This window comes from Caenorhabditis briggsae (genome assembly GCF_000004555.2).
Source record: "Caenorhabditis briggsae complete genome, chrV, whole genome shotgun sequence".
NCBI classification, from domain to species: domain Eukaryota; kingdom Metazoa; phylum Nematoda; class Chromadorea; order Rhabditida; family Rhabditidae; genus Caenorhabditis; species Caenorhabditis briggsae.
The window spans coordinates 16,161,484-16,189,043 of NC_013488.2; the positions used below are offsets into that span (position 1 = coordinate 16,161,484).

General features: G+C 35.3%; 8 protein-coding genes across 8 annotated transcripts; 3 read left to right on the top strand and 5 right to left on the bottom strand.

Annotated features, from left to right (window-relative positions):
* Positions 1–215: 215 nt before the first annotated feature.
* Cbr-clec-157 lies at positions 216–778 on the bottom strand (the record flags this gene model as incomplete). The annotated part of the gene is made up of 3 exons (XM_002638103.2): positions 216–369; positions 416–498; positions 569–778. 3 exons carry the CDS (start codon positions 776–778, stop codon positions 216–218), a joined length of 447 nt encoding a protein of 148 aa, XP_002638149.2.
* Positions 779–5,307: 4,529 nt separating this feature from the next.
* Positions 5,308–9,626, bottom strand: CBG17082 (the record flags this gene model as incomplete). Its single annotated transcript, XM_045238309.1, has 4 exons — positions 5,308–5,461; positions 5,510–5,592; positions 5,914–6,048; positions 9,396–9,626. The coding sequence occupies 4 exons, from the start codon at positions 9,624–9,626 to the stop codon at positions 5,308–5,310; spliced, it is 603 nt and encodes a 200-aa protein (XP_045096116.1).
* On the top strand, positions 7,735–8,654 carry CBG17083 (the record flags this gene model as incomplete). The annotated part of the gene is made up of 2 exons (XM_002638105.1): positions 7,735–7,788; positions 8,535–8,654. The coding sequence occupies 2 exons, from the start codon at positions 7,735–7,737 to the stop codon at positions 8,652–8,654; spliced, it is 174 nt and encodes a 57-aa protein (XP_002638151.1).
* A 1,093-nt stretch (positions 9,627–10,719) lies between the features above and the next one.
* CBG17085 lies at positions 10,720–11,332 on the top strand (the record flags this gene model as incomplete). The annotated part of the gene is made up of 2 exons (XM_002638106.1): positions 10,720–10,773; positions 11,213–11,332. 2 exons carry the CDS (start codon positions 10,720–10,722, stop codon positions 11,330–11,332), a joined length of 174 nt encoding a protein of 57 aa, XP_002638152.1.
* A 241-nt stretch (positions 11,333–11,573) lies between these two features.
* CBG17086 lies at positions 11,574–12,682 on the bottom strand (the record flags this gene model as incomplete). Its single annotated transcript, XM_045238311.1, has 3 exons — positions 11,574–11,588; positions 11,681–11,828; positions 11,874–12,682. 3 exons carry the CDS (start codon positions 12,680–12,682, stop codon positions 11,574–11,576), a joined length of 972 nt encoding a protein of 323 aa, XP_045096115.1.
* A 1,988-nt stretch (positions 12,683–14,670) lies between these two features.
* CBG17087 lies at positions 14,671–15,154 on the bottom strand (the record flags this gene model as incomplete). Its single annotated transcript, XM_002638108.1, has 2 exons — positions 14,671–14,790; positions 15,122–15,154. The coding sequence occupies 2 exons, from the start codon at positions 15,152–15,154 to the stop codon at positions 14,671–14,673; spliced, it is 153 nt and encodes a 50-aa protein (XP_002638154.1).
* Positions 15,155–15,886: 732 nt separating this feature from the next.
* On the bottom strand, positions 15,887–25,560 carry Cbr-nhr-112 (the record flags this gene model as incomplete). The annotated part of the gene is made up of 7 exons (XM_002638109.1): positions 15,887–16,122; positions 16,343–16,458; positions 16,504–16,682; positions 24,150–24,362; positions 24,999–25,081; positions 25,237–25,379; positions 25,502–25,560. Coding segments are annotated over 7 exons (1,029 nt in total), but the record flags the coding sequence as incomplete, so codon positions are not given.
* Positions 19,120–19,750, top strand: CBG17089 (the record flags this gene model as incomplete). The annotated part of the gene is made up of 2 exons (XM_002638110.1): positions 19,120–19,565; positions 19,621–19,750. The coding sequence occupies 2 exons, from the start codon at positions 19,120–19,122 to the stop codon at positions 19,748–19,750; spliced, it is 576 nt and encodes a 191-aa protein (XP_002638156.1).
* Positions 25,561–27,560: the final 2,000 nt, after the last annotated feature.

Below are 27,560 nucleotides of genomic sequence, written 5' to 3' on the forward strand. Positions count from 1 at the left end.
TACCCACTTACACTACGCGTGTAAGAGGCGACCGCTTCGTTTTTGTGTATTATGAAGGGACGCCGCAGCAGCAAGCCGGAGAAGAAATTAGGGTAACAAAAAAGAGCATTTTTCGTCGGTTAAATGATTTTTTTCAGGTTTTTAAGCCCCCGAATTATTTGCCAATATTTTAGAAAATGAACATAATTTCATTCGAAAGCTTTAAAAACAACAATTCAAGTAGCCTTCTTTCCACAAAGGAAGCCTCTCCATCTATCTGGTGTACTTTTCAAGCATTGCATTGCGAAGAACGTTCCATGAACACGACCTCCTTCTGTCTTGCCACCTGGCACCCACAACCAAAGTTGACCACAATTGTTAGGGACGCCTCTGAAAATTGAAAACAGTTTTTTTAGAACTTCAAGGACTTTTTCACTGATAAGCTCCATTGTTTGGTTCTCGAGGGCTCCAGACGATTCCTTCCATTCCAGTTGTAAATTGGTCAGTTGTGTACCAAGGCTGAAAATAATATTCGAAGACATCCAAGTTGGCTACTTTTGACTGAACGAATCTCAAGCTTAAAACCCACCGTTCCAATTGCATCTCTCCTCAATCCAGTTCGAATTGTTCCAAACTTCCATCCAGTTGGTAGCATTTGATTAAGCCCAATGTTTGCAACAATACTCCTTTCTTCTGCATTCTCAATTGATGACAGTGTGGCTCCTTGAGTTCTACAGGAATTTTCAGCATCTGCCTGGCCAAGGGCTCCAGGGAATAATTGAACACACCAGGCGCCCATTTTCCTATTGAAAATAGTCCATCCAGTGGGACAGGTTGGAGTTGGTTTTGGGGTGGAAACTGGGCGAGGAGGAGGTCTTGGCCGACCGCCACCTCCATGGTGGCCTCCATGCACAGGTGGATCGCGCAGAACACTATATGGGCGCATTGTGGCCCATACTGTGAATGCGCGCATATAGCGTTCGTTATGCTCTCTATATGGGCTGGTGGTTGCTGGTGGGCGGTGGTGGGCGTCGAGTAAGCAGGGAAAGCATATGCCCAGTCCGTGCTCGCATATAGGTTCCATATTCCCTCAACATTCTAATCACGGAAACCTGATGGCATTTACAGAACATGTAAATGCTTTTTGCAGAAATAATAGCTTGAAACTCTTCTCTTGATATTCTCAGGATAAAATTGTTGGTTCCCTAAGAATTGTATTTATGACTGTTGACTATCGAAAAATAGTGTTATCGGGGAAAAGTAGTTAACCAAGACAGATGATCGGAAAACATATACAGGTGCTGGATTTTAGGCTTGGAATTTCATTAAACTTGATGGGAATTTTGTCTTTGAAAAGTTCAACATTTTCTGCAGGCTGTGTTGCGACGTTTACTCCAAAAAAACCTGTCAAAATCCGGACTTTATGTTACCATAAAATGCCCTTATGCTCTGTCTGCTTATTTTACATCACAATATTCTATATTTCGACATGAATCGGATTTTTTTGCCCATTTAATTTGGTAATTCCGCTGAAAAAGTACACACGACGCTCCGATATCCCGCATCGCGCGTTGTTTACCGTAAATCTACACTCAGATTTTCAATGAATTTGCAGATATTTTTGCCTATTTTTGTTCGATTTTCTTTGATTTTTTTTACGATTTTAAAGGTTTTTTTACAAATTTTTCACTTGCGAACTCATTTTCATCGTTTCTAGCCGTTTTCCTCGTTTTTCTACACATAAATTCCTGAAGAAATAATTATTTTAGGCCCACCGATGGATTCCAACGCCTCGCATGTCTATCTAAAGCTAAAAACCAGAAGTTTTCTGCGGATAGCTACAGGTAAGAAACATGCATGACATTCAGTTTCTCACTGACTTCATTTTTCAGAAGCAGAGCTCAGAATTCGGTGACAACTAGACCCTTCACCGTCTCCACTGGCCACACGACAAGTGAAAGAAACAGCACCGACAGAAAAACGAAAAGGTTAGCGAATTTTGTGTTTGAAACGCTCGAAAATAATTCGATAAAAGAACACCTGCGAAATTGTTTTGACTGAACTTGTAAAGAGCATTCTACTCTTGTGTCTATGACTCCAGTTCTTTGCAGCTTTCGAAACATGATGAAAAACGTGCCAAGATTTGCTAGAGGTATCGCTTCACACGAAATTCAGCTCTCTCAATAAATCATGTATACGAATTTGCAAAAGCAGCTTCGTTTTCTAAGTACTAGGATTGACAAATTTTCGCTGTGAATACGTAAAACTATCGAAAATTTTCAAAATATATTCAGTTTTTCAGAAAAAAAAACAACCAAGAGCAGCTTCTCGATTGGACTTTTGTCTAATGGATACAGTACTGGCCAAAAAGGTATTCGCAAACGGTTTTTTGAGAGTAACTTTGCTGAAACTTAAGAGATCGATCTGAAAATTTTACTGTGCATGTCGTACACGGTGACGACAAATTGCGTACAAGGAAATTGCATCATTTTCAGAAATTTTTTGTTTTTTTCAATTTTTTCGTTTTTTCACTTTTTTCATATTTTTATATTTTTGGATATTATGGTTTCTAAGAATGTTGGTTTTGGCTCCTATGTATTTAAAACTGTTTACAGACATGGCCAGACCCCTCGGAAAAAAACATCTCTCAGGACATCCGTAAAGCCATCGTCATCGGCTTCAGAAGTGGATGTTCCAAGGACCTCTAGGCGCAGCAGTTCAATGTTACTAAACGTGCCATCGAGAAGATCTTGAAGCAGTTTCGGGATGAGGTAATATTCAAAAATAGTATAGTTATGGAAAAAAATGTTTAGGGAGCCTTGGTGGAGCGAAAATCGCCTGGAAGACCGCGTATCACGTCGAAGAACATGGATCGGAACATCGTCCGAGCTTCAAGAGAGGATCCCCAGAGGAGTTCTACGGACATTCAGATGGTCGTGAAGACTCCAAATGAAGTCACACCATCCTTGAGAACCGTCAGAAGACGTCTTCAAGATGCTGGACTCCATGGACGACGGCCAGCTAAGAAACCATCGATCAGCAAGAAGAACAGAATCGCCCGCGTAGCATGGGCCAGAGCTCATCTCCACTGGGGACGTCAGGATTGGGCTAATCACGTGTTCAGCGACGAATCCAAGTTCAATCTGTTCGGTACTGACGGTATCAAGTGGATTCGCCGTTCGGTTGGATGTCGGTTCGATCCCAGCTACCAGCTCCAAACCGTCAAGCATGGAGGTGGATCGGTGATGGTCTGGGGCTGCTTCTCTGGGACTTCAATCGGCCCGCTGAGAAGAATTACGGGCATCATGGATCGCTTTGTGTATGAAGACATCTTGGAGAACACAATGAGACCCTGGGCACGGTCTACTGTGGGCCGGGCGTTCGTTTTCCAACAGGATAACGACCCGAAGCACACCTCGAAGCACATCAAGGAGTGGTTCCGACGCCGCCACGTGGATCTTCTGTACTGGCCAAGTCAATCTCCGGACTTGAATCCATCGAACACCTCTGGGAGCATGTCGAGAGACAGCTTAGAGGGATCCGTGCCTCGAATGCCAACCAGAAGTTCAACCAACTCCAAGATGTCTGGCAGGCCATCCCGATGTCTGTCATCGACACCCTTCTCGACTCGATGCCAAGAAGATGTCAGGCGGTAATCGACGCCGAAGGCTTCCCAACGAAGTACTAAAGCTATTTTATTCATTTTCTATTGTTATTTTTCGTTTACCGGTCTATCCTAGATCTCAGAAGTCAAAGTTCCATTTACCGGTTCTTTGCAATTTTCATGAATTTTTCGATTTTTTTTCAATTTTTTGAAATTTTGACTATTCTTGTTGTTGAATCAGTTTCTTTTACCGTTTTAAACTTTGTCTTAAAATATCAGATTGATCCGGGAAGTTTCAGAAAAGTTATGCTCGAAAAACTATTTGCGAATACCTTTTTGGCCAGTACTGTATAAAGAGGGAGAAATGCGACGAAAATATCGAGTCCAAGGAGCCAGGAGACAAAAATGTTAATTTTTTATTTTTATGTTCTTTTTACTTCATTTTTTGTCATTTTTATTAACTTTCAATAAATTTGTATTGGTAAACTCTATTTTCAGTTTACAGAGAATATTAGGACCTGGGGGAGGGGAGGAACTGCTGCGCGGCGGCGTGGATCCTATATGCTTTGGTCGGCGCATGGATCCTATATGCTCGCACAATGCGCCCACATATGTTTCGTATTTCGAGCATATACAACACCGCGCGATCCCATATAACGTTCCTCGCGATCCACCTGTGTGATGATGACCTCCACGTCCTCCTCCACGGCCTCCGCCACGTCCACCACCGTAGTCAGAAGAATCCGAAGAATCAGAAGAAGAAGAATCCGATGAATCATAAGAAGAAGAAGAGGATGAAGATGAAAATCCAGAGTACTTAGACTTCCCTCGCTTCCCACCAAGTTCAATTATCGCGTTGGCTAAAAAGATTTTGTAAAATTGAAAAATGGAAATGTTCGAAAACTTACCTATACAAAATAGCGCTCCTAGGAGCAATACCAAATACGTACAAAAACAATATCTTCTAGTTTTCTTCGAAACTTTTATTTGTCATACTTTTATGAGCCCAAAATAAAAAGTGGGAAATAAAATGAGAAGTTTGATGCGTCTTTTGAAAAATCGTCTCTGATCTATCGATGTCACTTGAGATGAAATTTCATTAAAAATGGGATACACAACAACAAAAAAATTAAGAATTCATGAAGACTGGAGCCTTATACATAAAGAAAATTGATGTTAAGCTCTTTAATAAAGTTCCGTAACTTCTAATACGGTATTAAAATCCGTGATTTTTGATAACTTCAAATTTGATTAGTTTTTCGATTCTGAAAAAGATTGACACGGTATTGTGAGAGATATCGAAAAGTGGTGAATTATCAAAATACTCGTTGCGATTTCGAATATTTATCTTTATATTTTCTCATCCCGTTAGAATAATTATGATCAAACATTTAAAGGTGGGGGCACAGGAGATTTTACGGGGGATTTTTGGGGCCAGAGTATGCATTCTACCGTGACGGTGTACATCGCTTAATGTCACTCTGCGTACAGCTGTCGTCCTCGCCTTTATGTATGCAATCGAGGTGCCGCTCTCTCTTTGCCCGCGTAGCTCAGTCGGTAGCGGCGCCGCACCCCCAATCCTTGTCCTCACAAGTTCAACTCCTCCAGGGGCATATTTAGACGGAATATCGAGAACATTATTTTTTTCATGTCCCCCCACCTTTAATGAAAACTTTAAGAAAAAAAGGAAAAATTTTATTTAACAGCTGCAAAAAGATAACAATTCAAGTAGCCTTCTTTCCACAAAGGAAACCTCTCCATCTATCCGGTGGACTTGTCATGCACTCCATCGCAAAGAACGTTCCATGAACACGAGCACCTTCTTGTTTGCCTCCTGGTACCCACAGCCAAAGAAGGCCGCAATTGTTGGGGCGGCCTCTGAAAGTTATGAAACATTTTTTCTTAGACCTTCGAGGGTTTCCTCACTGCCAAGCTTCATTGTTTGGTTCTCCAGGGCTCCAGACGATTCCATCCATTCCAGTTGTAAATTGGTCAGTTGAGTGCCAAGGCTGAAGGTTTTTGATAGAAACTAGCTAGATTTCAGTGGCAGATGTAAAAAAGTTGTTCCTGGGAATGTTTTCAAGGTTTTCTTGTGGTTTGGTAAAATTATCAATCGAGTAGCTCAGTCGGTACCCAATTTAAGCTACGCAATAACAAAGTCGGCCGACCTATGCCCTGAATAAGCGTGGTGCGCTGTTTTGACAAAATTATGGAGCTCACACTTAAAACTAGAACATTAAACTTGCATAATCAGATTATTAGACCTAAATTATCAGACACGCTTACACTTAGCCTAATCGAGACTGTTACGTCTCAAGCTCCAAACCCACCGTTCCAATTGCATATCTCCTCAACCCAGTTCGAATTGTTCCGAACTTCCATCCAGTTGGTAGCATTTGATTTAGCCCAATGCTTGCAACAATACTCCTTTCTTCTGCATTCTCAATTGATGACAGTGTGGCTCCCTGAGATTTACATCCATTTTCAGCAGCACCCTGGCCAACAGCCCCAGGGAATAATTGAACACACTATGCGCCCATTTTTCGATTGAAAAGGGTCCATCCAGTGGGACAAGTTGGAGTTGGTTTTGGGGTGGAAACTGGGCGAGGAGGAGGTCTCGGCCGACCGCCTCCTCCATGGTGGCCTCCATGATGATGCCCTCCACGTCCTCCTCCACGTCCTCCTCCACGACCTCCTCCACGTCCACCACCATATTCGGAAGAATCCGATGAATCGGAAGAAGAAGAAGAAGATGATGATGAAAATCCAGAGTACTTAGACTTCCCTCGCTTTCCGCCAAATTCAATTATTGCGTTGGCTATAAAGATACTATAAAATCCAATAATGGCAGAGTTTAAGAACATACCTATACAAAATAGCGCTCCTAGGAGCAATATCAAGTATGTACAGCGCATCGAATCCGATGGAAACCAATTTTCAAAAATTTTCTTCGTAACTTTTCTTCGTCACATTTTTATAGATCTAAAATAAAAAGTGGGAAATAAAATGAGAAGTTTGATGCATCTTTGAAAAGCGTTACCGATCTTTTAAAGTTTCAGGGGGAATTTCGGGAAAAGAGCGATTTTTAAAAAATTCAAAAAAGTTAAAAAATTATTTTTTTTATCTAAAAAGTGAGAAAATAGTTTAAAAAAACTATTTGTATTTGAATTTATAGTTAAACGAAAATTCGACCATGAGCCTTAAAAACTGGGATGAAATTGAAAAAAAAACGACTGGAATTAAAAGAAAAATTTAAAATCTGAAAATTTTTAATTATGAATTTTCGCGGTTCTGAAAGTCTCTCCATTTTTTAAATGCTATTTTCTAGCTTTAAACTTTCAAAAAAATTTTGTCATTCGAATTCGAGAATTCATTTCTTACAGCAAATTAAATGATTGAAAATTTATCCATTGATTGCGAAAATTTTGGTTGATCAGTTCGATTTTTCGATTTTTCCCCCCAATGAATCATGCTGATCACCCAAAAAGTTGTTCGATCAGGATCACTTATTTCAAAAGTTCCCACTTTCATCAAAACAACAGACAACCAGAGGTTATCAGTTATTTTTTTCTTATCAATTTCATTATTTTCCCTCAAAGCAGCTGATATGATAAATTCTTTTTATTTTGGTCTGCAACTTTTAAAAAAATTAATAAAGGTCCAGAAGCCCTCAATTCCTAAGGTTTCACATTTTTTACTTTTACCCATCAGAGTTATTTTCAAAAAAGAAAAATAGGAAGAGATCAAACATCAATTTGTTTTTATTCTTTTTTTGAGGGAATCGCGGTGGTCTGTTGTGATGTCATTTCTCTCTTTCTCTCGTCGAGAGGTCATATGGATACAGAGAAGAAAAAGAGAAAACAACATGTTTTGATTGTTGACAATTTCTTTTAAATATTGGGTGGAGACAGAAAAATAGAGACATTTAATTTCCTTGGGTTCTTCTCATTTTAATTTTAGATCAACTTTTGATTTTTTAATTTTTCCTTTCAGTTGAATCGACCTCTGATTTTTTTCTATTTTTCTAAAAAATATACTTCCTGTGGAATCTAAGTTCAAATGTTTTATCTTCTGACTTGATACCAGAGTTTTTATCTTAAGGCTTAAAATTCTGAATTTCCAGAACTTTCTCCCTACATTCCTTCTTCACAATGGCCATCACTTGCGACGACATTATCAAATTCCTTTTTGCTATTCTATTGCCTGTAAGTTCTTATTTTAGATTTTCCTTTTTCAAATTTGGATTAAAAACATCTAAATTTAGCTTCTAGCTAGTTTTACGTGCACTTTGAGCTAATTTATCTTGGTTCCTGTAAGAGATATTGAAAAGTTGTAAACTAATAACTTGTTTATCATAATATTATCAATATTTTATTAGTTGACACATAGGGTTTCCATTTGGGCGAGTGAAGAAGCGGGCTACCCACTACCCACCCGGGGGGCTCCCACCCGCGGCCCCCCGCGGCCCCCCGCAATTAAATGCGTGTGAATTTTAATAAAATTTTAAAAGATAATCACGTATTTTCCAAGAAAAACTGAGTTTCTCAAATCAAAAAACTACAAAAAAGATAATATTTTCCTCACGTAAATGTTCGCGGGGGGTCAACGGGGCCGCGGGGGGTGANACCCCCGGGTGGGTGCGGGCGGGTGAATCGCCCTCCAAATGGAAACCCTATTGACACATTTTTGATATCTTTCACGGGATCCTAGATATTTGAATTCAAAGTGTACGTATAGGGTGGGCTTCTATTAGAGCAAATACGGTATTTTAAAGTTTACGACTTTTAGGTATTCTTTGAAAATAATTATGCCGCTAAGACACATAAATTCCTGCTTAAATCTGATGAATTTTAGCTCCAATTTTATGGAATTTTACCTACTTTTCATAAAAATTAGCCTAAATTTTCACATGAGTCTTTATAAAAAACCTTTCAATTTTTTTAAATTTCAGCCACTCGGAGTGCTTTTGGAAACTGGATGTGACTATCATCTTGCCATCTGCATCTTGCTAACAATTCTCGGATACATTCCTGGTATTATCTATGCAATCTTTGTGATTATTGATAAGTAAAATGTGAATTCTAACGATGTTTTTTTCTCTAATCTCATGTACTTAATTGCCTTGTAAATTGCCTTGCCGATTGAATGAAAAATTGTTTATAATATTCTATGAAGTTTTTGAAAACGTTACAAACAAAACCAAAGTTATGTGTTTTTCTAAAAATTTGTTTACCACTTTTCGAGTATGATCCGAGTTTTGTCCGTTTCATATATGTCGTTTTTCTTTTGCTATTCTGTCTCATCTGTGTATCATCGTATGGCCCAAGCCTGTCCTTCGTCCGTTTTTCATCCGTTTTTGCCCGATTTTTCGCGAGTAGACTTTTTCCGGTCCTTCCGATTCCTGTCCGTCTGTTCATCAACAACTTTTAGTCAGTTGTTCTTCTAGATATTGTCAGTTCTGTATGGTCCATATATTGCTTGTCAATGTACTTGCTTATCGTTCTGTCGCGTTATTTTGTCCGTTCTTCCGCTTTTTATCTGTTTTACGTCCGTCGTTTTAGTTTTAGACGAGTTATCATCCATTCTAGTTCGTCTAGTCCGTCTGGTCTCCTGGTCAGTCAAGTCTCCATCTAGTCAGTCTAGTCCGTTGTCCTTCTAGATTTTGCCTGTTCCGTAAGGTCCATAAATCGCCTGTCTGTTTTTCTATCGGTTTGTCTGTTTGTCCCTTTGTCGGTCAGTTCACGCTTCGCTCATATTTTGTCAACTTTATGATCGTCAATAGTTTGTCTGACATTTTCCCGTTTTGTACTACCTTCGAAAGTTTCTCGTTCTTTTTCAGTTTTGGACTTTTTTTAGTCCAATCTAGTCCGTCTAGTCCGTCTAGTCCGTCTAGTCCGTCTAGTCCGTCTAGTCCGTCTGGTCCGTCAGGTATCCCGGTCAGTCTAGTCTCCATCTCTAGTCCGTTGCTCTTCTGAATGTTGTCCGTTTCGGAAGGTCCGTAATTCGCCTGTTCATTTATTAGTCCGTCTGTCTGCATGTCCATTTGTCTACCAGTTTCGTTCACTTTTTGATAACTTTTTGTCCAACAGTTTCCCGTCTTCTGTACTACGTTAATCGTCTATTATTCGTTCGTCCGTCATTTCAATTTAGGACTAGTTATCATCTTTTCTTCGTCTGACTTTATCCATCCATCGCGGTCCAGCCCCTCCAGCCCGTCCAGCCTGTCCAACACGTCTTGTCCGTCTAGTCTATTAGTTTGTCTAGTCCGTTTAGTCAGTCTAGTTTCCGACTAGTCCGTTGTTCTTTTGGATTTTGCCCATGCCATATAATCCTTAAATCGCCTGTCCAGGTTTATCGAAATTATTATCCGTCAGTTGTCCATGTTTTGTATTTCCGACGTTCCTAATCTATATGTTATCCGTTTGCCCGCTCTTTGTCCGTTGTACGTCTGTCGTTTTAGTTTTGGACTAATTACCCACTTTTATTTATCCTAGTTGATCTATCCATCGCTGTCTAGTCCGCCTAACATGTCTAGTCCGTCAAATCCGTCTATTTCGTCCAGTCCGTTCAGTCCATCTAGTTTATCTTGTCCGTCTAGTCCATCTATTGCTTATTCTTTTCCGTCTAGTTTGGTCTAGTTTAAATCTAGTCTACCTATATTTTGTCCGTTTGTCCTTTTATCTGTCTGTTTGTTTTTCCGCTCGTCCGTTTGTTCCTTATCTGTACGCCTGTTTTTTTCCGTTTGTTTAAAATATTTTAGTATCATAGTAATCACTCTCTCATAAGCAATCGAATTCCAAAAAATATGTCAAAAACTAGACTTAAATTCCTTAGTAGAACTCGGCGGTCTTTGGTGTCTATATTTTGTTTTCTTTTTTTCTCGCGCTAGGAGGCCAGAAATGCAAACAGAAGGACCAAATCAACATGTTGACTATGGAGCGGGTGCTTCCGATTCTTTAAAAATGGATGAGTATTGAGAATATTCTCCATTTTCAGTTTTTTCTTATTTTATTTTCGGTTCTTGAGAAATAGAAATTCTTTTTTGATTAAAGGTTCTGAATTGTCCGTATTTTTTTTAAATTTTCAGTGTCTTCTATTTTATGAAATTTCAGAAGTTTCGTAAATTCTGATCAATCATGGCTCTGACAGCTGATGACATCATCAAGTTTCTTTTTGCCATTCTTCTTCCGGTTAGTTTTTAAATTTTGAGTTTTTAGAAATTTTCAAAACTATTTTTACGCCTATTCCATTAGCCTAAACTTATTGAATCTCATTCGAAATATCATAGATTTCCAATTTTTGAAAGAAAAAATTTCAAACGATATTCGAGCAAAATTTTATGAGAATTTTAAACTTAATTTAATAAATTTCAGCCAAATATTTAATCAATATCAACTTATCTTTGAAGTTTAAACATCTCACATTTGAAGAATTTAAATCCTCGCCTTAATTTTACGATGTTTAGCTTAATTTTTATGGTGATTTTTCGCCCAAATCTGAAAAATTCCTGCTTAAATCTGATCAATTTTTGCTTAAATTTCATGAAATAAAACCTATTTTTCATAAATTTCAGCCTAAATTTTAACATGAGTATTTATAAAAATCCTTTCAATTTTTTTCCAATTTCAGCCCATCGGAGTTTTTCTGGAAACTGGATGTGACTATCATTTGGCCATCTGCATCCTGCTAACAATTCTCGGATACATTCCTGGTATTATCTATGCAATTTTCGTGATTGTCGAAAAGTAAATAGATTTTTTATTGATGTATAAACTTGTACATAACACTGTCCGAAATAAATTAATTGTGTAAAAAATGTGCTTAAATTAATTCCGTTTTTCTGAAAATAATGAATGAAAAGTATTACAAAAGTTACTAAATGACAAAATTCTCAAATTCTCAAATTCTCAGATTCGAATATTCCAAAATTACACATTTCAAAAATTACAAAATTCAAAAAAAAGTTTGATTTGATAGATTACTCCTTGATTCAGAATTGCTTTTTCTGGAAATATGGTTTCGGGAAGTTGAAGGATGAAGAGCCTGAAATTTCAAATTTCAATTAAAAAATCAAAAATCCCAATGTAAGCAACTCACTACTGTAGATTGACCAGTCGAAATAATGAAAAATTCCCTAACAGTTTTCTGATAATCCAATGACAAAAATAATATTAAAAAAGGTCGAAAAGTAGCACCGATACATTTGATAAGAATTGTTATTTCTGTAGGTAAAATTGAATTGTCTCTGGAACAATTTTTTAATTTGTGAATCAAAAAAAAAAATTATTACTGATTATCAAGTCCAGCCATCTTGGTTTCGAATAACCAAATATTAACGACTTCATAAAAAATGAAAGTAACCACAAATGACAAATGTAGGAAACAAATTAACTTGCAATTACTTTTCTTCACATTTTCCTTTGATTTCCAGTTCAATTTTATCAAATAAAACACAAAAATGAAGTTTAAGCCACGCTCGAGAAAAATAGAAAAGACTGTGATAAAATTCATTGTATTTGCAAAATCAGTCATCCAATTTTTCTCATTTTCCATATAATTTTGATACAAATTCTCTTGGCTACACTCGGAATACGGTAGCTGCAGGATGACGATTCCAGCAGAGATTATTTGAAGAAAAACAAAAAGAGCAGCAAAAAATACTGCAGCCAAAGCTACAGTAGCAGTAGTTTTAAAGGTCCAAATACTTTCTCCGATTCTCTTGAAATCGAAAATTTGCAAGAAGCACATTGAAATTATCATCCAATTAATAACATTATCACTTATGAAATAAATCGACTCTGTGAGAAATTTAAACAAAAGATCTGCTCGATTTACATATCCAAAACAGTTTCGATGGTCCACGAAGGTCACAATTTCTACGGTTTCAACTGTAAATCTTGTTGTGAACATCAGAAAATCAGAAATACTGATAACAAGTGAACCAATAGAAATTGGATAAGATCTGAGGATCCTGGAGAGAAAACCAATGTGGATTATATTGGTAACAAGTCCGAAAGCTGAGAGAATTAAAATTAGATATCTCAAAAGATAGGCAGTATCGAAGAACAATGGAGTAGCTTCAAAATTTGTAGAATTCATTATTGAAAAATGTGTTTTTGCCAAATTTATATTATTCGAATTCTGAAATGCATAAGTTTAAAACTCGTTTTTAAATGCTTAAATAATATATAGAATCAAAAGCTTAGAGTAAAAACGAAAATCCATATGGATGTTCCAAAAATAATTATTAGGTTTGAATTGATTTTTTTTAATTTTGAATCATTAAACAATGCTATTTTCTGTTGTGGACATTTTTGACATTTCAGAAAAAAGGTTCACAACATTTGTAACCTCGAATTTTTTTTTAATTGGGAGGTTAATTTCTTCATATTTTTATTTCGGTGCTTTTCATAAAAATCTGATTGAAAGGCTTGAAAAAATCTAGAAAAGTGAGTTTGAAACAGTGTCAAAAATTGCCTAGAATAAGGGAAAATAGAAAAAAAAAATGTTAAACCAGCATTTAAGATAAAATTTCCATCAAACATACATCCCGTTTCCACTCATACTTTTTATTTTTCCTAAACACTTTTCATCAGGAAAATAAGTCAGTGATCGTTTTAAGAACTAAAAATCTCAAAATGGATTTGTCTACAACCTCGATTCCAAAAGCCGACTAGGATAAATAAAAGAGGATAATTAGTCCAAAACTAAAACGACAGACGTACAACGGACAAAGAGCGGGCAAACGGATAACATATAGATAAGGAACGTCGGAAATACAAAACATGGACAACTGACGGATAATAATTTCGATAAACCTGGACAGGCGATTTAAGGATTATATGGCATGGGCAAAATCCAAAAGAACAACGGACTAGTCGGAAACTAGACTGACTAAACGGACTAGACAAACTAATAGACTAGACGGACAAGACGTGTTGGACAGGCTGGACGGGCTGGAGGGGCTGGACCGCGATGGATGGATAAAGTCAGACGAAGAAAAGATGATAACTAGTCCTAAATTGAAATGACGGACGAACGAATAATAGACGATTAACGTAGTACAGAAGACGGGAAACTGTTGGACAAAAAATTAACAAAAAGTGAACGAAACTGGTAGACAAATGGACATGCAGACAGACGGACTAATAAATGAACAGGCGAATTACGGACCTTCCGAAACGGACAACATTCAGAAGAGCAACGGACTAGAGATGGAGACTAGACTGACCGGGAGACCTGATAGACCAGACGGACTAGACGGACTAGACGAACTAAACGGACTAGACGGACTAGATTGGACTAAAAAAAGTCCAAAACTGAAAAAGAACGAGAAACTTTCGAAGGTAGTACAAAACGGGAAAATGTCAGACAAACTATTGACGATCATAAAGTTGACAAAATATGAGCGAAGCGTGAACTGACCGACAAAGGGACAAACAGACAAACCGATAGAAAAACAGACAGGCGATTTATGGACCTTACGGAACAGGCAAAATCTAGAAGAACAACGGACTAGACTGACTAGATGGAGACTTGACTGACCGCGAGACCAGACGGACTAGACGAACTAGAATGGATGATAACTCGTCTAAAACTAAAACGACGGACGTAAAACAGATAAAAAGCGGAAGAACGGACAAAATAACGCGTACTGAACGATAAGCAAGTACATTGACAAGCAATATATGGACCATACAGAACTGACAATATCTAGAAGAACAACTGACTAAAAGTTGTTGATGAACAGACGGACAGGAATCGGAAGGACCGGAAAAAGTCTACTCGCGAAAAATCGGGCAAAAACGGAGAAAAACGGACGAAGGACAGGCTTGGGCCATACGATGATACACAGATGAGACAGAATAGCAAAAGAAAAACGACATATATGAAACGGACAAAACTCGGATCATACTCGAAAAGTGGTAAACAAATTTTTAGAAAAACACATAACTTTGGTTTTGTTTGTAACGTTTTCAAAAACTTCATAGAATATTATAAACAATTTTTCATTCAATCGGCAAGGCAATTTACAAGGCAATTAAGTACATGAGATTAGAGAAAAAAACATCGTTAGAATTCACATTTTACTTATCAATAATCACAAAGATTGCATAGATAATACCAGGAATGTATCCGAGAATTGTTAGCAAGATGCAGATGGCAAGATGATAGTCACATCCAGTTTCCAGAAGCACTCCGAGTGGCTGAAATTTAAAAAAATTGAAAGGTTTTTTATAAAGACTCATGTGAAAATTTAGGCTAATTTTTATGAAAAATAGGTAAAATTCCATAAAATTGGAGCTAAAATTCATCAGATTTAAGCAGGAATTTATGTGTCTTAGCGGCATAATTATTTTCAAAGAATACCTAAAAGTCGTAAACTTTAAAATACCGTATTTGCTTTAATAGAAGCCCACCCTATACGTACACTTTGAATTCAAATATCTAGGATCCCGTGAAAGATATCAAAAATGTGTCAATAGGGTTTCCATTTGGAGGGCGATTCACCCGCCCGCACCCACCCGGGGGTCTCACCCCCCGCGGCCCCCGTTGACCCCCCGCGAACATTTACGTGAGGAAAATATTATCTTTTTTGTAGTTTTTTGATTTGAGAAACTCAGTTTTTCTTGGAAAATACGTGATTATCTTTTAAAATTTTATTAAAATTCACACGCATTTAATTGCGGGGGGCCGCGGGGGTCCGCGGGTGGGAGCCCCCCGGGTGGGTAGTGGGTAGCCCGCTTCTTCACTCGCCCAAATGGAAACCCTATGTGTCAACTAATAAAATATTGATAATATTATGATAAACAAGTTATTAGTTTACAACTTTTCAATATCTCTTACAGGAACCAAGATAAATTAGCTCAAAGTGCACGTAAAACTAGCTAGAAGCTAAATTTAGATGTTTTTAAAATTTTTTTTTTTTTTTTCAGATTTAAAATTTTTTTAGCGATTATTAACGATTTTAAGGATTTTTTTCAGATGTTTTGATTTTTAAAGTAGGTATAATTTGGTCCAAACGTTCTTTATTTTATTTCTGTTGAAGGAGAAGGAAATGGAAACAAAATTCTGGTTATTTTTTAAATAGAACACACTGTATTATGTCTGTAAAAATGCACAAAACGTTTTGTTCAAAAAAATTTTTTTTTGAATTATACAAACTTGATTAATTCAAAATCGATTGAAATTTGAAAAAAAAAACTTGAAATTAAACTTGAAATTTGAGATTGCCGAAGTCTTGTGATTTGTAATAACGTACAACAATATTCAAGGATTTTATTTAAACATTCAACACCTATTCTCCTTAAGTATCGCTTTAAAATCATCATGAATTCTGACATGGTGCATTTCACAGATCATCATTTCTTCCAGAAACTTCTGTTCAGATTTCTCGATAAGTTCCAGTGTTTCTACAGTATCCAACAAACGCATTTCTTCAAAGTTTTTGTCGATTTGATAGTTTTTCAATTCTCGAAGTATCACTTTTTTGATATTTCGGCATATTTCTTCACATTCTTGGGAGATGTTTGTGTAGGCTGGAAAAAACATTGTGATTTTTTTGAAATTTTCGAAATCTGAAATTCTCTGTTCCTTATATTTTGAAGATCAGAAATCATCTGAGTTTTAAAATATCTGAATCTAAATTCTCAAAATTACAGGATCTAAAATTATGGGATCTAATTCCAGGATCTAACAAATTAGGCCTTGAACTATAGAATTTCGAATTTAACTTTACGAAAAAAACGTATTTCTTACCATTATCAAAAAACAATAGCCAAACAATTGCCATCAATTCCTCATTTTCCAATTTTAATCCTATGATTGGGGGCACAATTTGGGAGTAAAATGTGCTCCAAAACGGTTCGAAAACTCTGAAAACCCTACATTTTTCAAAAAAAACAAATTTCGAAAATTACCTTATAATTTCGTTGTTTGACATCTCTTTTCCTTCCTTAAAACATCCACCATACCAACCAACGATCATTTTCTCATAATTATTTTTCTTCATACTTTCGTAATCTTCTGTGTTTTTTATACAGTCAAAAATTGGCCATATCTGCCAGAATTTGAGTATAAAGTGTCGAAGAAGAGCTTTCTGAAAAGTCCTCGGAATCAAAGTTTCTGAAAAAAAAACCAACCCTATCTGAAATTTTGAGTTTCCTGGTAGCCGGAAACATTTTATCTGTCATATTCCATATCAGTTCGGTGTCTATTTTTGTCCAACTGGTCACCATAAAAAGGTTATATTCATTCATTTCGATAGCAGTGTTTTTTAATCGAAGTTTTTCGAATTCTTGCCAACTCGGAATTGCTGATTCTAGGTTGGAAGTTGTACGAGGAATTATGCGAGCCTAAAAAATGAAGACTAAAATAAAAATTAAAAAAAGCAAAACTTGCAGCTATCAAATCTTCAGGCTGTGAACTTGAAATATCCATGGCAATTTTATCCCGACAATGTTGAATTTCTAAAACAGATTCTGATACTGATTGTGAGAGCCAGGACATTTCAAAAAAGCAAAAACCCTGGAATAGAAGGACCCAGACACTGTCAAATTTAAGCTCAATTATCTCACTTCCTATGCAAGATATCGCAAATTTGTGAACTGATAAAGTGTTCGTGATATTATGATAAACAATTCATCAGTTGACAATTCATCAGTTGATGAAGAAAAGTTGTCAACATAAATTGTTTATCATAATATCAAAAATGTTCTGTCAGTTGACATATTTTTGTTATCTTGAATAGGAGTTGAAATAATTCAGCTCAAACTTGAAATTGAAAGATCCCTGTACTACAGGTTTTACGGTAATTATTAATTTTAAAAAACTCACTATCCGGTGTCATTCCAATTTTCAAACACTTTTCTATCCGACATAATCTGCATGGATGAGATTTCTTCGTTCGTTTTTTGCAGTTACAAATTTTATTGATTTTTGGAGAGACAAAAAATCGACGAAAAAATGCAGCACATGCTCTGAAAAAATTTAATTTGAATTTATGGATTTTTAAAAAATTCAAATTGCTCACCTACAAGAAATGCCACCAAAATGAGGTTCAGAATCTGGAGATCCACAGACGAGACACATGAATTTCTGGAAGAATTTTTGGAATATTCTTTCAAAAAAAAAAACGAAATATTAGTGCTGAATTTTTAGCAAAAGCGTATGTTTTATTGCTCAAAAATCTGTTTTAATGGTCTTTCAAAAAGCCCCAAGTGTCAAAAGGTTTTCAGAAGATTCAGAAAGTTTACTTCTCTCTTTTTTTTCAGATATTTCAATTTTTGTTTCTCAGAATTACCGTAAAACCTGCATTAGAAGGGCCCTCTAATAAAAGGTCCCCCTCTAATTGAAGGACCCCTGTAATAGAAGAGTTCTCCGGAGGTACATTAGAACTATAGAACGGCAGGTCCTTCTAATACAGGCTTTACGGTTTACCTAATAACAAAACAAAATGAATCGAAGAGACCTGTGAAAGAAGAAAATGCACTCGACTTTGGACATTTTTCGGAGATGAGAGGGCCAGATTAAAATGAGACAAGAAGAAAAGAACAAAAGAAAGAGTAGAGATTTGTAGATTACGTAATAAGGAGAATAGGAGTCAAAGGAACCTTTGAACTTTGAGATATTGGTAAAAATGGAGAAGAACTGAACACAACGTTAAGGGCTGCTGACGACTTCTAAAGAATAGTTACTTTGGAGGGGAAGTCCAAGGTACGAAATTATAAGTGTTTTTTTTTTCAAAATGAGCCTTACGAAAATTAGATAACCTACTGAATGATAAGGATTACGATTTGACGGTGTTAAAACAAAGATTTAGCTCAAATTTCATATAGAATTTGAAAACAAATGTATTCGAGCATACTAATGAATGTTCACTGAGATGAACATTTTTAACTGAATCAGTTGGTGTTATATCATGTTTATCTTTTTTATCTTTTTTCAACATTCACTTCATTTTTCGCATATTGAATCATTATTTGTCGGTGGGAACTTTTAAAAACTTCCGTTTCTTGTATCCTACGTATTATAAACACAATCATACACAGAATGAGACACACAACCGTCCTTTTCGAACCAATTTATCTCAGCTCTTGTAAAAGGTATGAAAAAGAGGTCAACTGGCAAAATGCAATTGATATTATGATAAATATTTTGACAGTTACTTTTGATGCTTTTATAGGAACTGAGTAAAATTGGCTTAAAATTGATGGTTAGGGAGCCCTGGCAAATAAATCATGAACTTTTTTTTGCCGCAAAGCTTTCTAGGTTATTTTCTCAGGTTATAGAGTTTCTGATCACTTTGAAAAATTTGAAAGGTGCAAAACAGACTTAGATTGAAAACTTTACATTCATTGAACTTTTGGAAAATTCCTAGTTTTTCAGCGTTTTGACGATTTCTGAGAGACATATTTTTCACGCTTTCAGTACAAAAACGGGTCACAAAGACGTTTTCAGAAATGAACAAATAGCTGAAAAGCTAGGCATTTTCGAAAAATTCTGTGAATGCGAAGTTTTTAATCTAAGTCAAGGAAATGGATGGACAACTCAGGAGAACTGTTGATTGGTTGCGATCAGAGATTTCAGAGATTCCGATTCTTCAAACTTTGGACGATAACGTTTCACACGCCGACTTACAATATACCTTAGACAGTTTAACACCTACTTGGAGACTCAAAGTTTTCAGTGAAACTATTGAAAGACTTCGATTACAAATAAAAAAGACTTGTGATGAACTACGAATTGTAAAAGGCTCATGGATCGATTTACAGCATGCTATGAGTTTCAATTATACAAGTCTGGCTCTTTATGGAACGGAATTAACTAATCAAGATTTAAACACGATTATCAAGAGTTGGATCGAAATGAAATGGTGTTTAAACCTGATCTGTTCCAAGGTGAATTTGGTGGATCCCGATAATTTTTTCGATGTCGCGTTAGGAGATATAAGCCATGAACGAGGAGAGCCAGTTACGCTTCCGTGAGTTGAAGAGATTATTCAAATCTTGTAGTTTTGTAAATCCTATAATTTTTAGTGATCCTGAGTTCATACTTTTGGACGGAGGAGTCAACATAAAACGGAAGAATGGGTTGATGGGGTCTGTTCACCTATTAGATTCTCCGTTTGGGATAATTATGAGACTCAAAGCTGATTGCTGGTCTTAAAAAACGATTTTTCACTGTGTGATAACTCTATGAAATGTTATATTCAACCAGCATGTTTGCCGCGCCTCCGGCGCTTCAAGCCACTGGCTGGTGCGCCTTCGGCGCAAATTAACCTAATAATTTTCTGTTCATCGCTTCGCTCCTCATTCTTTCTTGAACAACATTTTATATTCAACCAGCAAGCTGGTGCGCCTTTGGCGCGAAAATGCATTAAAATATTTATAGAGTATCATGAAATATGAAACGAAGGTCATGCATAATTTTTTTTAAAACTTCATAACCGATTTTCTTTAAGAATCTCTTTGAAATCATCATGAATTCTGACATGATTCATTTCACAGACCATCAAATGCTCCATGAATTTCTCCTCAGCCTTCTCAACGAGTTCCAAAATTTCTACAGTATCCAAAAATCGCATGTCATGAAAGTTCCGGTCGGCTTGATAGTTTTTCAGTTCTCGAAGAATCACTTTTTTGATATTTCGACACATTTCTTGGCATTCGGGTGAGATGTTGGTGTGTGCTGGAATTTTGACAGATTAAACAAAAACTGTTCAATTTAAAGACTTACCAGTGTCAAAAAACAACAACCAAACTATTGCAATTAACTCTTCTTTTCTCAATTTTAAGCCAAATATCGGTATGGCGGTATTTGATAAATAATGATTCCAGAATGGTTCAAAAGTTCTGGAAATCAAAGTTTCAGAGACTTTTGAAAAGTTAAACTAGCCTAAATATCTCCTTATCTGACATTTCTTTTTCCGATTCAAATGATCCTTTGTACCAAGAAGTGACCATTTGAAAGTAGTCATCTCCATCTTTCAGTGTGTAATGTTCCGAGTTTTCCAGAATTTCGTCGAAAATTGGGTTGATTTGCCAGTTTTTGAGAATGAAGTTTCGAAGCATTGCGGACTGAAAAAACAAAAGCTTTAGTATTACACTTTCAATTGTAAACCAATTTATCTTGATTCCTGTTCAAGATATAGAACAGTTGTCTACTGATAAATTATTTATCATAATACCACCAGTATTTCATCAGTTGACACATTTTTGATATCTCTTATAGTGACCGAGATAATTAAGCTTAAACTTCACAGTGTGGGGACCTTTCTATTACAGGTTTTACGGTAAAAAACAACATTCCAAACCCTCACCCTATCAGATTTTCCTAATTCCCTCATTGTCGGAAATAAATCCCGCACCATATTCCATACAAGATTCATATCATCCTGTGTCATACAAGTAATGTCATAAATATTCTTCCATTCTTTCTCTCCTTGTTTCGTTCTCGTATCTCTCATTTCTTTGAAATCCTGCCAACTTCGAAATGCGAAATCTAATTTAGCAGTTGCTCGAGATATTATTCCGCCCTGAAAACAATTTTTTGGATACCGGGAGGCCAAAATTTAAATTTTTGATTATTAAACTTACATTCAAGGAACTGGACGAACTTGGCACATTCTGCAAACATTTCAGAACTCTTATTCCTTGCAAATCTGGAAAATGAAAAAAATTTCATTGAATATTTTTTTTAAAAACTAACACTTCGGAGTCATCCCAACCTCCAGGCACTTGTCAATTCGGCATTTTCTGCACGGATGTGATTTTTGGGTTCTTTTTTGACATGTACAATTTTTCTTCATTTTTGGAGATTCGAAATAGCGACGGAAGAATGCGGCACAGGCTCTGGAAATGTTTTTTTTTCAGATTTTCAGAATTTCGGAATCTCAAATTATTAGAAAAAATCTTACCTACAAGAAACACCTCCTAAATGAAGCTCAGATTTGTTAGAACCACAAATCGGACACATGAAAATCTCCGAAAAATCTGAAAATACAATATCTGACATGGAACTCCGGTTCTTCAAAATAAAAAGGACAAGACATAAAAAAAAAAGAAAACAATTTTTTTCAGATTCTTCTGATATTTCCAGCATTGTAAAAGTTGAGATTCATTTTTAAGTGTTATTCTAATTTCCAGCGTTTTTTGTATTAAAAAACGATTTTTTGGTTGCTTTGGAAAAAAATAGAAGCAAGAAATTTATTTAAAAGTGGTAAAAACATATTTTCGAATCCGGAAAATGAAAATTTCCATACTGCAATATCAGATTCAAAGCTTGAAACCAGTGATTCGGGCAGCTTCTAAGAAACACATTGTCTACTTTGACCAAATTTATCTCGGTCCATGCAGAAGATATCAAAAATGGCTAACTGACAAAATGTTCATTAGAATTTTAGAAAAGTTTTGTTAACTGATCATTTTTTGATTTCTCTTATAGGAGCCGAGATGAATCAGGTCAAACTTTACAGTGTGGGGAAGTTACAGATTTCACAGGAAACTGCGTTAACGGTGATATGTTGGAATTACCGGTCTTACGGTATTTTTCAAACTATAACCTTCACTTGAAAAAATTCCAATAATATTCCTGAAATAAACAATCATCTGAAAATCATATTTTGTATAGATTTTGAAAAAAAGGATTTTGAATTCATACTGGTCGATGCACCATGTAACCAGTTATTAGTCACATTAAACAAGTCAAACATTAGTTTGTAGTTTTGCAGTTTGTAGTTAAACCCCATACTTAAAATCAAAATAAGTCATAGAACGAAATCAAAATCCCCAAAAATGTTAAAACAAAAAATAGTGCTTCACAGTTTTTGCAGAGCGCAACATAACGATTTTTGATCAGCCGGTGCAAAAAAAAACAAGGAAGAACGACCATATTTGAACAAAATGTTCCGAAAAACATGCAATAAAACTTTTCTGGGAAGAGTGGTGTTTTTTTGAAGTGGAATTCGTTCTTCGAAAAGTCACATTTTGCCCTTTTTAATTGATCAAAAATCATTCTCAATGGACGTCTTTCTTGTCAGGAATTGCACGAAAAAGGACAAAACATTTGCGCCGCAGAATAAAAATGACGTACTCGGAAAGGCGAGGATGGATATTGTATTTTACGGAGATGTGCCAGAGAGATAGTACAGAGAAGATTATGATCAAAAAGAGACCAACTAAAGGGGGAAAAATTCCAGGGAAGGTACAGTAGGAAATTTGGAATCAGGAGGGATGAAATTGATGAAATTGAAGAAAAGTTGAAGCGTTGTTAACAGAGGAAGAACTTAAAAAATTGAATAACTCAAAAAAAAGTACCAACTTTTTTGGTCTAATTTCTGATCAAAATCTTCATGTTTCTGATTTTTTCAAAATTCATCTCAATTTTTTTCTTTTTCAAAATGTTTTAATGCGGCAAAACATTCATTTATCATGAATAAATGCTTAAAAAGTTACAATTTTTACAGAAACATACAATAAATTACCTATAGTTTCTCACAATCATGACTAGAATCTGGACAACAACCAAAATTTTTAAAAGTCGAAAATTCAATATTTATTCTCCTTGATAATTGCCATGAAGTCGTCATGTACCCGAACGTTGTGCATTTGACAGAGCAGCATTTCCTCAGTGAACATTTGCTCTCCTTTTTCAAAAAGTTCTAGTGATTCGACGGTTTCGATGAATCGCGACGTATCATCGAAATCTCGATCGATTTGATAATTTTTCAATTCTCGAAATATCACTTTTCGAATGTCTCGACACATTTCCATGCATTCTGGAGAGATGTTTGTGTAGGCTGAAAATGAAAAATGTTCTGAAATTCTTATATTCTTAAATTCTTCTGGAATTTCTGGAATTTCTGGAATTTCTGGAATTTCTGGAATTTCTGGAACTTCTGGAATTTCTGGAATTTCTGGAATTTCTGGAATTTCTGGAATTTCTGGAATTTCTGGAATTTCTGGAATTTTTGAATTTACGAATTTTTGAGTTTTTGAATTTTTGAATTTTTGAATTTTTGAATTTTTGAATTTTTGAATTTTTGAATTTTCGAATTTTTGAATTTTTGAATTTTCGAATTTTTGAATTTTTGAATTTTTGAATTTTTGAATTTTTGAATTTTTGAATTTTCGAATTTTTGAATTTTTGAATTTTTGAATTATTTTTTCAAAAATTGAAAACTCACCATTATCGAAAAACAGCAACCAAACAATTGCCATAATCTCTTCCCTATCCAAATTTAGTGCAATAACTGGTCCAGCCACTTTTGTACCAAATGATCCCCAAAACGGCTCGAATATTCTAAATTTCACTTTATTTGAAAAAAAAATTCCAAAAAATCCAAACCTCAAAATTTCCTTTTTCGACATTTCCTTTCCATCCAAAAATGATCCTTCGTAAAATGACACAATCATTTTTTCGCCGGCTTCTTTGTCCATTTTTTGAAAATACGCCGCATTTTCAATGAATTCCAGAATTGAAATAATTTGCCAGAATTTCAGCACGAAATTTCGTATCAGAGCTGCCTGAAATTGTTTTTTGCATTTTTCTTAAATCTCCAACAAACCTTATCAGAGTCGTCGAGCTTTCTGGACAACGGGAACATTTTATCAACCATTTTCCATGTCAAATTGATATCCATTCGTATCATACAAGAAATTTCATAAATGTTCAACCAATCCGTTTTTTCGCGACTATTTTCTTTTCGCATTCGTTCGAATTCGTGCCAATTCGGAATAGCGAATTCCAGGGTTGAGGTGGTACGAGGGATGATACGGGCCTGAAATCCGGGTTTTTTGAAATTCGCTCAAATCTATTTTTAAAAAAATTAAAATTTTTGAAGCATAAACAGTTCTGTTCAATTGTTTTTCAGTTTTTGAAATTTTCTCTGGAGCTCTCACAACTTATGGGATATTCTCTCTTTTTCGGTCAATTTTTTAAACCACCCTTTCATATAAATTTATGAAAATTATTAATTTTCAAAAATATTTTTTTAAGTTGAATAATTTCAACAAATTTTCAGTTTCGTTCACTTCCAAAAACTCCGATCTACCTTTCGTCATTCAACATTAAATTTTTGTGAAAGTTCGCAATTTTTTTGGATTTTTTCACAGCTTTTTTTTCAGTGAAAAATAGCTGACGTTGAAGTTCTGGAAAGCAGGTTCAGAATGTTTCAATTTTTCTGAAAATTTCAGAATAAACTGAACAGAGTTAGAGCTTCATTTTTATAGTTGACAATAGTTGACAATTTCGTAAAAATCCATCCAAATGAGATAAGCGGTTTCAAAGTGGCGCGTCAAATGTCATCAGAATAGAAATTAGTGAAAACAAATTTACGATTTCAACATTTTGAATTTGCATGTTCTGAATCAAAAGTTCTGAGCAGAATTTTGAGATTTTAAAAATAGAAACTCACTGCTAAAAGTGATGTTGAACTTCCAGATGGTGTGTTTTGGCACACTTCCATAGTTAGATTTTTGTCGCGGAATCCTTGTAGTTCTGGAAACTTTTGAAGATTTTTTTTGAGATTTTTAAATTCTAAATTTATATCATTCTGGAATACTTTTAACAATACGCAAAAAGTTCGATTTCAGACGAGACTTGAACTTTTGGATTCAGAATTTCAAATTTTTTTTTAATTCCAAAAAACTCACTATCCGGCGACATTCCAATTGCGATACACTTTGCAATTCGACATTCTCGGCATGGATGGGATTTAATTTTTCGTTCTTTACATGTACATTTTTTGGTAATCTTTTTGGATTGGTAGTAACGACGGAAGAAGGCGGCGCAGGCTCTGAAAATCCAGGAAGATTTAATTAATTTAAAAACCGAGAATTAAACTTTTTTGAATTTTTCTAAAATTAAAAAGACTTTTGATTTTTTTTTCAATTTTTTATTAATGTTGAAAATTCTCACCGACAACAATGCCCTCCAAAATGTGGCTCGGATTCAGCGGAGCCGCATACAAGGCATAGTGTCATTGATGGAAGCTGAAAACTGGAATCTGGAGAATTTTCGATTTTTCGAAAAATAAAAGAAAGAAATTCAAAAAGTTGGAAAAGCAGCTGGAGACCTGTAGATCAAAAATTGTTGGCGGCTAGAAAATATTTCCAAAAACGCTGGGAAATCAAAGATTGAAAACTAGCAGGTGTATCAAAGAGAGAAAACAAATATAAGGGGGAAATTATTTGGTTTATGAGACTGCTCAAAGCTCATAGAAAAAGGAGGAAATGCTCATAGAGCGATAGGAAAATGTAGATTATGTGTTTCTTTTTTTGCAGACAGGAAAATGTTATTTGAACAGAAAACATACACAGACTAGACTACAAATTAAAATGTGACCTACAATTCTTCAAAATTCGTGATTTTTTGAATTTCAGTTTTCGAATTTCTGAAAGTTAAAATTTTAGAATTTCAGAATTTCAGAATTTCAGAATTTTAGAATTTTAGAATTTCAGAATTTTAGAATTTCAGAATTTTGAAAATTTTGAATTTTGAAAAATTGGAATTTCAGAATTTCAGACTTTCAGGATTCCAGGATTTCATGCCTTCAGAAAAAACGATTCCAAGTAAAATAGAGGACTTAACTTATCAAAATTTGAGAGTTTTTGAGTTTTTGACCTTAAAGTTCGTTAGTTCTGGATCTCTGAAATTCCAATTTTTACAAAATCTTAGAAAAATTCTGATTTTTAGAACTTTTCAAAAATAAAAAAATCGATGCTATCTTCACAGAAAATTCCTAATTTTCAGACAAATTCAATGACTAATTGTAAAAACTGTAATTGCAAAAAAGAACTTGTATCCTTTTTGAACAAAACGTCATTTTTTGGACAAAAAATCTGTCCAAAAAGTACAGTTCAGTTGACACCTACACAGAAAAATACGTGCCGAATAGAGACATAAAAAGGGAGAGAAAAATATCGAAACTCGTCATATGAACAATCAATGCGACAACCCCACGTATTGGGAATATAGAAGAGAAAATTGGAAGTTTTCATGTTTCAGAAGAGGTTTAGAACGTCAGAAAGAAACAGGTGGAAAGTCGAGAGAAAATAGAGTATATTTCTTGTCATTTGATGTTTGTAGACTACTTTTGTAGTTCTGAGAGAAAGAGAGAGAGAGAGAGAGAGAGAGAGAGAGAAAACGATGATAATGATATCAGAACATTTTCTCTTATCTAGGGGAAGAAATAGGAAATTTTTGGTCTAATGAAACTTTTCCAATTTCCAAGAGAAGCGGAGGTGGAGGGGGGAATTCGGACTCTGAGAAAGTTCATAGAAAAAAAGAAGTTTGGAGTTTGAAAATTATTATTTTTTGAAGTTTCTCGAAATTTCGATTATTTTATGCTTTGAATATTTTAAAGTTTCTGACATTTCTGACATTTTTTGATATAAAAAATTGATTTCCAGATTTTCAGGATTTCCTGTAATTGTTGATTTTTCTGAATTTCTGGATTTCCGAATTTGCGTATTTTTGATTTATTCAGAATTCGGAAATTCAAAGAACAAAAATACTTACCACTTGTTCAACAATCTCCATATTATCATAGAGAACTATAAAAAAAATGGTAAACAAAAACAAAACCAAAAAGATCGCAAAAAAAAATCAGTGAATTTAAAACGAGAACTAAAGGAACAAATGTATCTGATAGTTTTAGATGGAAAACGAAGATTAAAAAATAAGTGACGTCATCAAGAATTCTTTAAAATACGGGCGGTGAGAAAGAAGAACTTGTCGGCGATTTTTCCTTTCAAAAATCATGAGATCTAGATTCTTTAGATTTTTTTTCTAAAAGTCCATGGGAGATTTGAAAGATTAGTATACAAAAAGTCTAGTCAGAAAAGAATTAATGATCTTTGAAAAAGGAAATTTGATAGCCTTGCTCTTTTAAAGTATGCATTGAATTACAGAAAACAAATTTTCATGATGTAATGTCTGAAAAAAAGTTGTCTGCAAATCAGAGAAAAAATGAGGA